The 12,261-nt window shown below is 37.5% G+C and overlaps 1 protein-coding gene across 1 annotated transcript; it reads left to right on the forward strand.

The window, feature by feature from the left end:
- The first annotated feature begins 1,421 nt into the window (after nt 1–1,421).
- On the forward strand, nt 1,422–5,131 carry LOC104215410 (amino acid transporter AVT6C-like). The gene is made up of 5 exons (XM_070170915.1): nt 1,422–2,261; nt 2,828–2,980; nt 3,431–3,634; nt 3,838–4,303; nt 4,484–5,131. Exons 1-5 carry the CDS (start codon nt 1,874–1,876, stop codon nt 4,605–4,607), a joined length of 1,335 nt encoding a protein of 444 aa, XP_070027016.1. The 5' UTR covers nt 1,422–1,873; the 3' UTR covers nt 4,608–5,131.
- The last annotated feature ends 7,130 nt before the right edge of the window (nt 5,132–12,261 follow it).

A 12,261-nucleotide genomic window follows, 5' to 3' on the forward strand; every position in this document is an offset into this window, starting at 1 on the left:
AAACTTTAATGTTTCAAGCTTTGGAATTATTATTGTTATTTTAAAACAAACTGGCCAAGTTTTACGTGAAAAGAGATAAATGAAGAAAGGATGTTGCTTCAATATGACTTCAAGCCTAGTCAAACAAATGTGACACGTCTTGAAGTAGGAGGCATTTGTAAGCATTAAAATTTTATCGAATTTAAATTGATAAAATAATATGGACTATATTTTAATATGCTAGTCCAAATAAATATTATTGGGCTAATATAATTGAATTAGTTATATAAGTCCAATATATATGGATTAAATAAATAAGTCTTAATCCATTGGGCTAGCCTATTTAATTGGGCTAAAGTGATGAGCCCACTTCATTAAGCCCAAGATGTCATCTTCCTGGAGGCTCAGTTTGGTGCCACGTGTCAAATGACGTGGCGCGCCAAGTCAAGCGGAAGAGCCAATAGGACCATCCCACGTGTCAAAATGACAAGGCATGTCCAGCCACGCTAAAAGGCCAATGAAATCGCGTCACATGTGCAAGTGACATGTTCTGGCCAATCAAATGCAGCCATGTCACACTTCAATTTGATTGGTCGGAAAGAGTTTGTTCTTATCACAACTCTTCCCTTCCACAACTATAAATAGGGGTCTTCATAACTCAGAAAAGACACCAGAAGTTATAACAAGAAGCAAGAAAGAGCTCGTGGATCAAACGCTGCAAATTCCTCCACAAGTTTCAAGCTTCAAGTTCAAGTTCAAGAAATCAAGTGCAAGTTCAAGAACGAAGAACAAATCAAGGTCAAGTTCAAGCAATCAAGCTCAAGCTCAAGAACAAGATCATCGTTCGAGGCAACAAATACATATTCAAGATCAAGCTCAAAGGCCCTTGAATTTATTTACTATTGAAAAGTAGAATTAGAGGATTCATAGAGATTGTAACACTCAAATATTCGAAATAAAATACTACAATTATTGCGATATTTTTCGGTCTTAATTTTATTTTCTCGAACCAAATTTATTGTCTACACATTCAGATTTGAGAAATTAAAACAAGAAGTCTTAGTTGTTTAGTGTTTAAATTTAGATATGATATCTTGCATTAATTAGATGTGTATCCAAATCTAAACATCTTAATCTTAATGAAATCAAACACGTCCTTAAATATTCTAAGTTTTTCTTCAATTTTACATGATTTTTTTTTTCTTTCTAAAAAGGAGCATACATGGCCTAATGTTTTACCGGGACATTACGAAACTTTATTTGTGGTAAAGTGGGTAAAGTAAACCCAATACAAATTTCAGGGGATTACCCTTCTCTGTTATTTTATGAATAATGAAAACTTTATAGGGACAATCGTGTAAATTTAATACTTTTCCTTACGTGGTAAATCCAACTCTGATTTTCAACATCTGTGTCAAAAATGACAGGAAGGAAAAAATGGTGTCAGGTTCGACATTCAACTCACGGTGGACGTAAGCCACTCCAAATGCACTAAATTTTCGGCGACAGCCTCACCTATTTTGTCTTTCAAAGCGGTCTTCTTGAATTTAGGGGTAATTAAGAAGAAGAGGATAAGATAGCTTCCCTATACCCACCCACCCCCCACCCCACTCCATTACTTTTCCTATATTCCAAAACTTTCTTGTGAATCCGCCAATTGGTATTTCGAAACTTCTGTCTTTGTTTGCCTACCAATCTATAATTGTTTCTTGATTCAAAGGGCTTTCTTTAATTATGGGTCCTCACATTTTCTTATGGCTTTCTTTAATTATGGGTCCTCACATTTTCTTATGATTAAATTCTTGTCACCTTTCACACCATTCTAAATTAGAGAAGCTATTTAAAGTCTTGTTTTTTCCCCTAGCATCCCACAAGCCGAAGCTGCTAAACAAAGATGATAACAGAGAAACAAGATTCTGGGTCTCTTGCTCCACTTTTACCTGTGGACCAGAACCAGTGTTTTGAGGATGAAAGGTCAGAGGGAGGATCAATTTCTGGTGCAATATTTAATATATCAACAGGCATGGTTGGTGCTGGGATTATGTCAATCCCTGCTACTTTTAAAGTTCTGGGTGTAATTCCCAGCTTTTTTGTTATTCTGTTAGTTGGATATTTTGTTGAGGTGACTGTAGATTTCCTGTTGAAATATACTCATTCGGGCGAGTCGGATTCTTATGGTGGGCTTATGGCTGAGTCTTTTGGGAAGTTTGGTTCTGTTGCTCTTCAGATTTGTGTCATGATTACTAATCTTGGTGCCTTGATTATTTATTTGATTATTATTGGTAAGCAACTACACTAATCCTTTTTTTCTCAATTCAAACTCGGTGCTTACTACACTGAGTTGTTAATTATTTCTTGTTTGTCAAATGCTCCTCTGTGAGGTGAAATATAGGCTTTCATATTGAGGAGTAAATCACGTTCTACTATTCTTATTTGGTTGATGAAGGAATTTGCTACTTTTAGTCCGTTTGTAAATTGAAAAGGAGATCTTTTGAAATACATAATGTTATATTCACCTCCTTGAATACCGATGATTATTGGTTCATTTGTAGAACTGAGTTGGTTGATTTACCCTTTTTGTTCCCTGTATTTCTTAACGAAACTGTGACTGATGTAATATTGTAGAAGTAAAATGTGAAAATCTGGGGTGATAGGGCCTCCATCTAAATTGTAGACCCAAAAACGAGGGGGGGGGGGGGAGGGGGAACAGTACTACTATGTACCTATTGCTATTTGGTCTTTACAAAGAAAGCAGGAGAACCTGTCACTTGTCGAATTTTACTTTGTGTACAAACCAGGAGTTGCTTGCTGGAGTATCTATCACTAATGTTATTTGTCTTTTTCACAGGGGATGTGCTCTCAGGAAATAATTCTGATGGATCAGTGCACTTGGGTACTCTACAGGAATGGTTTGGCATCCACTGGTGGACTTCCCGGGCATTTTCACTTCTCTTTGTTGTGCTTTTTGTCATGCTTCCGTTGCTCTGTGTTAAACGCATAGGTTGGTTGAATAATTGCATAAGTAGTTTCACTAAGTAAAAGTTCTATCTGCCGATTTTTCTACCTTAGAATGCATTTCTCTGTTTCCATTAGCTTCATAAAGTACGCATGGAAGTGCATAAGCCTAAAGTATACTTGATGTGATTTTCTAATCAGGTTGATATCTAATTCCATAAGTAGCTTCATAAAGTACAGTTGTAAGTGCTTTTCAGCTGATTCTGTGCCTGAGAAAGAACAAAACTGAGAGTAGGTAGAGTTGCTACTCCATTAGAATGATACAGATAGAGATTTTGTTTATCACTAGACATTTGACCAAATAACCAGCATGTTATGGATGGAAAACATAGTCTTAGGGCATTTGTCAAACGGGAGTAGCATAATTTAATATAATTAATATATCTAGAACATCTGCATATAATGGATTCTAAATTTTATGGTTTTTAACGTCCAGATTCACTGAGACATGCATCGGCAATATCAATCTTCCTAGCAGTACTGTTTGTAGTCATATGCTCGATGATGGCAATACATGCAATGTGGGAGGGGAAAACACAAAGGTTACGGTGGGTACCAGATTTTTCACATGGAGTTTCCTTTTCTGATCTTTTCACGACCATTCCAGTCTTTGCTACTGCCTTCGGATGTCATGTTAATGGTAAGTCATTCTTTGGTGTATAAAAATATCTTCACTTTCTACCCTTTTCAATAGTAACACATCTGTGAAAACATATCTATTTTAGCTATGAAGTTGAAGGTTAGGGTAGTAGTTAATCTTTTAGGTGACATCTGTCATTCTTTGTTATTTTTGCCCTTTTACATTTTTATCTGTTCACTTCAAGTGGTTATTTTCCTTTGCAGTTCATCCGGTAAGAGCAGAGATGGGAAGGCCATCTGACATGACATCGGCTGTTCGCATTTCTTTAATATTATGTGTTGCCATTTATTTTGCTGTGGGATTCTTTGGCTACCTATTGTTTGGGGAGTCGATTATGGCCGACATGCTGGTCAACTTTGATCAAGCCTCTGATTCTTTAATCGGTACAGTACTTAACGATACTGTTCGATTGAGTTATGCCATTCATCTCATGCTGGTGTTTCCTGTGATGAATTATTCTCTGAGGGTTAATGTGGACGAACTATTCTTTCCTAAGAGACCTCTGTTGGCCACAGAAACATTACGATTCTTTTCCCTTACCTTTGTTTTACTTACATTCATTTATGGAGCTGCTGTAGCCATTCCGAATATTTGGTACTTCTTTCAGTTCATGGGAACGACAACAGTCATGTGCATCATGTTCATATTCCCAAGCTCAATTGTTCTTAGGTATGTACTTACTTCAATCATTGTTTCATGTGAAAGAAACTATTCTTAAATGAAAAAAGACAGCGAAAGCGACTTGTTCTCTTTGAAATATTAGAGATCTTTTGCAAAATAGAAACTATTTTTTGTTTCCTTTTCTTTAATCAACTTTTCCACTTACTATTGCTAAAATTGTTTTTGCAGAGATGCTCATAACATATCTACAACTCGGGAAAAGATATTGGCTGTATTGGTGATCATATTTGCCATTGGGACTAGTTCAGTTGCCATATACTCTAATATTTCAACTTACATTGCCAACAAATGACCAAGTTTGCTGGTGAAGCACTCAGAATTAGTGGATTGATGCTGTAAGGTGGTTTAATTATGTATAATGATCAGAAGAAGTTGTATTGTGCATTGGAAAAATCAGCAAATCAATGAGAATGGAAACCAACTTGTTCTTTGCAATGCCTACATGGTGTTTTGCTCCTCATTGCTCATCCAGGCAAAGGGGAAAGAACACTTGGGTATGTATGTCTATGGGCTTTTCTTCTTTTATGCAAGAGCCATATGAAGCAACTGCTTTGCTCAAATTGTTGAGGATCTTAGACGAAGAAGTTTGAGAAAGCTTTTATCTGTACCTTGGAAAATAGGCCAAGTCTTAAATCATCCTTTAGTTTGATGTAGTCCCTAGCTATAATATACATAAATACCTAAAGGTGTTGTTTTCAGTTGCTCAAACTAGAACACAATTGTGTTGTAAGCCACATCCCCCTCCCCGTATTTGTAGTGCTATTGGTACATCATGGTCCTTTACAATTTTGAAATTAAGAAAATGACCTTTTTAGATCTCTTATGTGTCAAAAACAGATCTCTTAATGTAAAGGACCTGATTCTTTCATCTATCCAAACAGACATAGACAGAAATAATTATCGAAAATTAATCAATACAGAGATTTTACGTGAAAATCTTCCTTGTTCAAGACAGTAAAAACCATGATCTACCTAGTAGAATTTTTCTCAAATCTCCACTAAACTTCAAAAAGCAGTTTTTAGGTTACAACTCTATAACCAAGGGGACTAACTTTAGTACCCTAACCCCTACAATCAACTTAATTGTAGCAACCCCTTTTCAAACACTCTAGTTTAGGAAGCTTACAAAAATGAAGTTTTGGTGATAACCTACTAATACACTTATCAAAAAGCAAATAGGTTACAATTTAAAATACTTGACTCAACCTAACAACTAAAGAATTTGAGCAACTTTATCTTCGGGAACTGGTTCTTCAATTGATTAGCTTGAATCTTCAGAAGTATCTGTTGCGATTGCTATTGTCAGAAGTATTCTTTGTGATTTCTCTCATTAGCCGTCATCTTGAACTGCGGCAAAAAGTCTTTTCTTATAGTTGCAAGGTTGGCCGAAAATCTTCTTCAACTAATGCTCCAAAACCTTAAAAAAATTGGTTAAGAAATACCTCTCCTATTTAGATTTGGTTTCCTTATTTGTTTCTAACTCTTCAACCTTCTCTTTTCGCACAAGTCTTTCCATAAATACAAAATCCTTTTTGTCCCCGAACTCATCCAATTTGCATATTCCTTTTAGGACACGCATAGGATCTTCTGAAGATTCTAACCTGCATAGGTATACTGACTTTCCGCATCTGATCAGCATTCTGCCACCGGTCAGCTATGAACCTGGTTCATTTGGCATTCTTATCTCTTATCTGCATACTAACCTAGTAGCACACCAACCTGGAATATGAAATTAAACCTGGTTCTCTGCTATGGTTGGTTAATCATCAAAACATAACTTCATGCTCAGCTCAACAACTTTGTGTTTACTGTTGGTAATATTAGCTAGTTTCAATGATGTCTAATTATCTATGTGGATACGAAATATTGCTAAACTCTCAGGTCAATCTTGTTGTTGCCATAAATTGTAATGTACAGAACTACTCCGATCCTGATTGTAACAAATCTGGTCCTTTAATTTATGAAGATGAGATAGTGCTAACTGATACAAGAACAGATTCTGCAATATAATTGGCTACAAGAACTGTATAATTGTTCTATTTTTCACCATGTTCAGTCTCTTCAAGCCATTACTCAAGGCTATTACAAGCTTGACAAGATACAGTTGCGCTATATTACGCACGACAAACACACACAGAATATCTTACTTTGTATCCGAGTCACATGCACACAGGAAAAACCTAGACTCTTCAAGCATAGTTGTAAGAAAACTAGGATTTACATTCTTTTCATGACCATTGAGGAGGTAAGGATTTTTGTCTACTTCATGATTCTACCTTTTGAAAACTAAGAATGAACCTTTTAGTTTCACAATCAGTATATAAAAATGTTCTAAAGCTTGCAAGATGATAAAAAGGGGGAAAGTGTAGACAAGAACAAAAAATGATCAAATGTATTAAGATCCAGTTCTCCAACTCTCAAATTCCTTGAAACACATACTAATAAAGGGGGAAAATTATTTCTTAGAATATGTCGTCGTGAATAAATTGGAACAGTGGTTTGGAATTTCGCTTAGTTTTGGCCCCAGAATGATCCTCGTATCATCTTTTGAGATACACATGAGCATATGCCCACAAGGATATTTCAATTACATAATGTACGAGGTAAAATTGGTTAGCGACACTTGGACAATGAGAAGGTGACGCGTGGAGCTGAAGACAGGTAAAATGTGAGTCGGCAAATAGTTGGTATCGGATACAAGCATGTGATCGGTACTATGTAAATTCCGAAGACAGGGAAACCGATAATAAAAATTTGAAGGGGAAGACATCGGACAACATTCAATGAGCAGCCGTTACAAAGAATCTCTGTATTGATATCCAATAGTTATGTAGTCATCAATGACGATTTTATTCTTATTCAAGAGGAGCTTGATTTGGGGATCTTGTCTCCCTAAATAGAGCTATAAATAGAAGAATTAGGATCCATGGTTGGATAGGAAAAAATCATTAGTAAACAAAGGCTATATTCTGCACTCAAATTATAAAATTACTTGTTTTCTTTTGTTCTTAATATTGTTCATACTACTGCTTCCGGAGAAGCTCATCATACCAACAGGCTTGTATTTCATTAAGTTATTATTACATTCTTAATTTCATTCTCGTTTATTTCATATTTTTGGACTAAGATAATTCACGTGTCTATAAAACACTTACAAATTCAATTGTACCGTTTTACGGGTAAACAGTTTTGGCACCCACCATGGAACATAGATAATTGTGTAATTGCTTTGATCCATTCATTTTTCACTAAAAAATTTGATTCCTTTCTTAGCAAAAGAAAAATCAGGTATGGTAGCTAACGATGTCAACAATTCCTATAATGTTGGAGCACACAATGAACTTGAGAATGTTTTCCAACGTGATGATTGGACTAGTGAAACCAACAATGAAGAAAATGAAACAACTCCAGTTCGCAAAGGTCAAAATCCTCGGTAGATGAGGAGTTCAACTCTTGATGATGTGGATGATGAACATGTTATAGAAATTGTCAAAATCTTGAGAGAACTATAATGATTTGACCAGTCGTTTTGCTTTTTAGATTCATATTCCCCTAATTAAGACTCCCCGTATATGCTTTTACTATTTTATGACTTGCGAGGATGCTTGGTTTAGGTTTGAAAAGGTTCGAATTGAAATCGGAATACTTAGCTCCTTAATAGTGGCCTATGATGGCCAAGATTGACTTGAGTCAACGTTTTGAATAAATAACCTAGGAACCGGGATTTGATAATTCCAATAGGTCTATATGATGATTTTGAACTTGGGCGTGTGTTCGTATCGGGTTTCGGGTGATCCGGGAGCGTTTCGGCGCTTAATATTGAAAGTTGGTTCATTGAATGTTTTCTAGTTCTTTAAATTTGGTTTGGAATAGACTTAGGTGTTATCGAGGTCCGTTTAGGATTCCGAGCTTTGGAATCGGGTATGGTAATTTATGACTTGTACGCAAAATTTGATGTCATTCCGAGTAGTCTAAGTATGATTCGGCGCGTACGGAGCTAGTTGAGAAGCTTGAAGTTCATTAGTTGATTCAATTTGGTTTTGGGGTGCGATTCCTAATTCGAAGTTATTTTATGTGTTCCGAGAGTTTGAGCAAGTCTGTATTATGGTTATGGACTTGTTGGTGCATTTAGAAGGGGTCCCGAGGGGCGGGGATGCATTTTTGACTGCCCTCAGCTAAGTTCAAAATTGATAGGTGTTGGTTCTAACTTCCTTCTTCGCGAACGCAGAAGGACCCTCGCGTTCGGGATGAAGGAACTGGGGATTGGGCGCTTTTTCTCTTCGTGTTTGCAAGGAAGAGGCCGCGTTCATGAAGCTTTACGACCTGTGGCCTTCGCATTCGCGATAGCCTGGTTTTGTTCGCGTAGAAGAGATTATGGGGCAAGGGGTCTGTGGGTCTTTGCCCTTCGTATTTGCGAAGGGTGGGTCACGTTCAGACACTTGAGCTGCTCTAGCCTTCGCGATCGCGAGGAACCCGTCGCATTTCGAAGAAGAGTTTCAGGGGCTTGGACAGTTTTTCCTTCGCGGTCGCGAAGAAGACAAACCTGGGCAGTGACTTTAATAAAAATGGGACTTTGGCCTATTTTTGTTCATTTCTCTCATCTTGTGGCCGATTATGGAGCTTTTTAGAGAGAGATTTTCACCTAGCATCTTGAGGTAAGTGTATTCTATAAAATGTGAGTTTAATACCTAGATAATGGATAGATCTTAACATGGAAATTGTTAATTTTTAGTATTTTCTTGAAAACCTAGGTTTTTAGAAAAAATAGGATTAGATCATGAAAATGATTATGAAATTGAGTAGAAATTATATATTAGTGTTCGTGAGGTTATGGGTAACAATTATTTACAAAACTTTATGAAATCCGGGCACGTGGGCCCGGGGGTAAATTTTAGGAATCTTCCAAATTGGCAACTTTATTTACTTAAGCAAATGAATATTTATGTAAATTTACTTTTAAAGATATAAGGAATAAATCGAAGTCCTTTTGTTTTTATATTATTTCTTGTCTGAATTATAAGTTAATTTATTTTACTCGTTTGAAAGTTAGTTAAACCTTCAAATGCTTGTGACAAAATAAATAGGAGACGTCCTCTTCAAGTGCAACGTAAACATTAGGGACCTCTCTTATGCAACCCTAATAGTCAAAGTGTAGATTTCGAAAGTATGAATGCCCGAGATCAAAACTATGGCATGTAAAAAGAATTCCCGAAACTTTGTCAGTTAAATAAAAAAGTGAATATTTCTTGCATATTATTTAAGCAAAAAATATTTTTCATCATTTCAAAAAATGTCAAACTCAATAAAGAAATTTTAAAAAAAGTTAAAAAAGAAAAGTAAAATATATACATCAATCATTTTTGCTGCCAGAGCCCGAAGGGAGAGAAAAGTCTTCGTTTTCTTTTTCAGGAAAAGATTGTTCCGCTTCCAGTTCGAGGCCTTCATCCTTATCTTCTTCATATTCAACTTCCTCTTTCTCGAGTACTCGGAGTTAGTATTCAAAGAGTTAGAAGCAGCATGCCGAGCGGGGACGTTCTCAAGAGCAGTTGTCTCCAATTCACGAGCTTTGGCAATGCACTCATCGATATTTGCAATGCCTTCTTTGGCTTCCTCCAAGGTTTTCCTCTTCATGTGATAAATGACGTAGGTTTTCTTGAGGAGGATAAAATCTCCATAGTCAGAGTTTAGCTCGGAGTTTCCCAATTTTTGTTTGGAGCTTATCATTTTTGTCTTTAACAATGTTGATCCTAGAATCAAGTTCAACATTAGTTGTTGAATGAAGTTGGTTCTGCTCTATGACTCTTTTTAACCTTTCTTCCATTTTGGTTCTCTTCTTCTGGCAACATTGGCCTCTTCGATTTTGGAGCACAAGATAGCCTCCAAGTCATTGACTTGCTCCATAAAAGCAGACTCACGCTCGGCAGCAACAGTCACAGTGCACTTAGCCTCCGCCTCTTTAAGATCTTCATGTAATTGAGCAGCTTCTTAGCTGTGGGTCATTCTGTGTTGCTCGGATTGCTGCAACCGAGCCTCGCGATAGCCCATTTGGGCAGCTTTTGCTTCCGAAACAAGGAGGCGCTCGACAAACTGATCTCATTCGGCCAAAAATTTATCTCACATCGTAGTAAGGTCCTGGTTATCCAAAATCAACCCTTGCAGGCCCTCAGAAGTAAGAAGGTTGGCCTGAAAGGTTAAAGCAAAGGTTAGTAGTACAAAGTATGATAAATGAAAAGAGGATAGAAGAAGGTTAGATTGATACCTACACCTAAAAGTTCATGTTGTTGTTTAACACACTCAACAGTAAGATGGTCCATTTTCTTCTCCAATCTTTTTTCGTGGTCAGTGGTTTCAGATAGTTGGCAAGCTCTACTGGCTTGAAAGTACGTGACACTCATTTAAAACTGTGAGAATTTTCCATTAGGGTTTTTAGTGGGTGTCGGGTAAGTGTTCCCCAGATTTCCATGGTCAGGTGACTATAGAGAAGGAACATCTTATATTTGTTCGGATGGGGCTGGTAGAGTGATAGCAGCTGGTGTAGAAGGAGATGAGGTTGCAACAGGCTCAGAAGCTGACAACGGAGGAAGGTCAAGGGTTGATCTTCTTTGACCTGAAGCAATAATGGGGACTCGAACGAGATGAAGCATTTTCGACCAACCTCATTTCCTTGAAGAATCCTTGAACTTCTCCGATTGTGGAGTTCGAAGCTCATGTGACTGAGCATCTGGTTGAGCTGATGAAGATCTTTTTCTTCTCTGAAGGGGAGTCGCATCATCATCAGTTCCTTCATCATCGAGGACCACTATGGCCGATCTGGTTGGTGTTTCTTTCAGTTTCTTCTCCTGAGTCCCAACCGAGGAGGTACATTTTTTCTTTGGTTTCTTTTCTTTGGGTTGGGGACTCTGGGAGGAGGCGCCTTCGCGGAAGCAAGAGTTGATTCATCTGAGTCATTGAGAATCTCGATAGTGGGGCAAACAACGGATCTCTTCGGAAGTCCTGTATGGTGCAAAGAGAGAGTTAATAAATTGATTCTGAGTCATGCTGAAAGATGAAAGAAGAAAGGAAGAACCTTCACTTACCATGATTTTTGGCTTTCCACCCAAATCTGGGGGTCATATTTTTCCGCCTTCGGGATTTTGGTGCAGAAATATCTAAAACTTTCTGTACCTATTGGGTCAGGTTCTGAACCTGTGGTGGTTCCAGTGAGTAGCTAGAATAAGGAAAATGCAAAGTTAACAAATGAGGAGGGTCTTTTTAAAATATGGGAAGGACAAGATAACAGAAGACTTACGAAGAAGATCCCACGATTCAGATAAAGCAGGTGTTATGGTCAGGATAATATCCATGATAGCAATGACAACGAACTATTCCATCCAGCCACAATCATTGGCATCATCAATACTGGTAAGGAGGACGTGGTGGCCACATTTGATAAGTTTTAGCACACCCCCACAGAAGATTTTTGGATAGTAGAGGTTGATCATGTGTGCAAGAGTTAGGGTTTCTCCAGTCTCAAAGCACAATTTTCGGAGGCATGCCACTGTACGTCATATTGAATGACCTACTTGAACAAAGCAGATTTGGTATCAATGTAAGAATTCCAAAATTGTGGGGTCAATTTCTTTACTCTATCCCAAGGTAAAAGAGTATGTGTAAACAAATATGAGCCCTGGTTTGGAGAAGGTAACTCTTTCCACCTCATTGGAAGCGAGGATTTCGATGTCAATCGCAATCTCTCTTCACATCGAGAATGCTGGCAAGACGTATGGAAGAAGGGTACCTGCTAACAAACTAGTGTCTGTCGCTTTTGGTATTAATAGGTTCTTTTTGGACTTGAAGATCCAACTAAGAGTCGAGTTGGGAGGAATACTTATATTAAGGGTAGGAGGTTCTGATTCAACATCAACCTTCTTTATTTTGTTCTTCTTAGGGCCTCCACTGAAGAGAAG

The sequence above is a fragment of the Nicotiana sylvestris genome, chromosome 3 (genome assembly GCF_000393655.2).
Source record: "Nicotiana sylvestris chromosome 3, ASM39365v2, whole genome shotgun sequence".
Taxonomy (NCBI): Eukaryota; Viridiplantae; Streptophyta; class Magnoliopsida; order Solanales; family Solanaceae; genus Nicotiana; species Nicotiana sylvestris.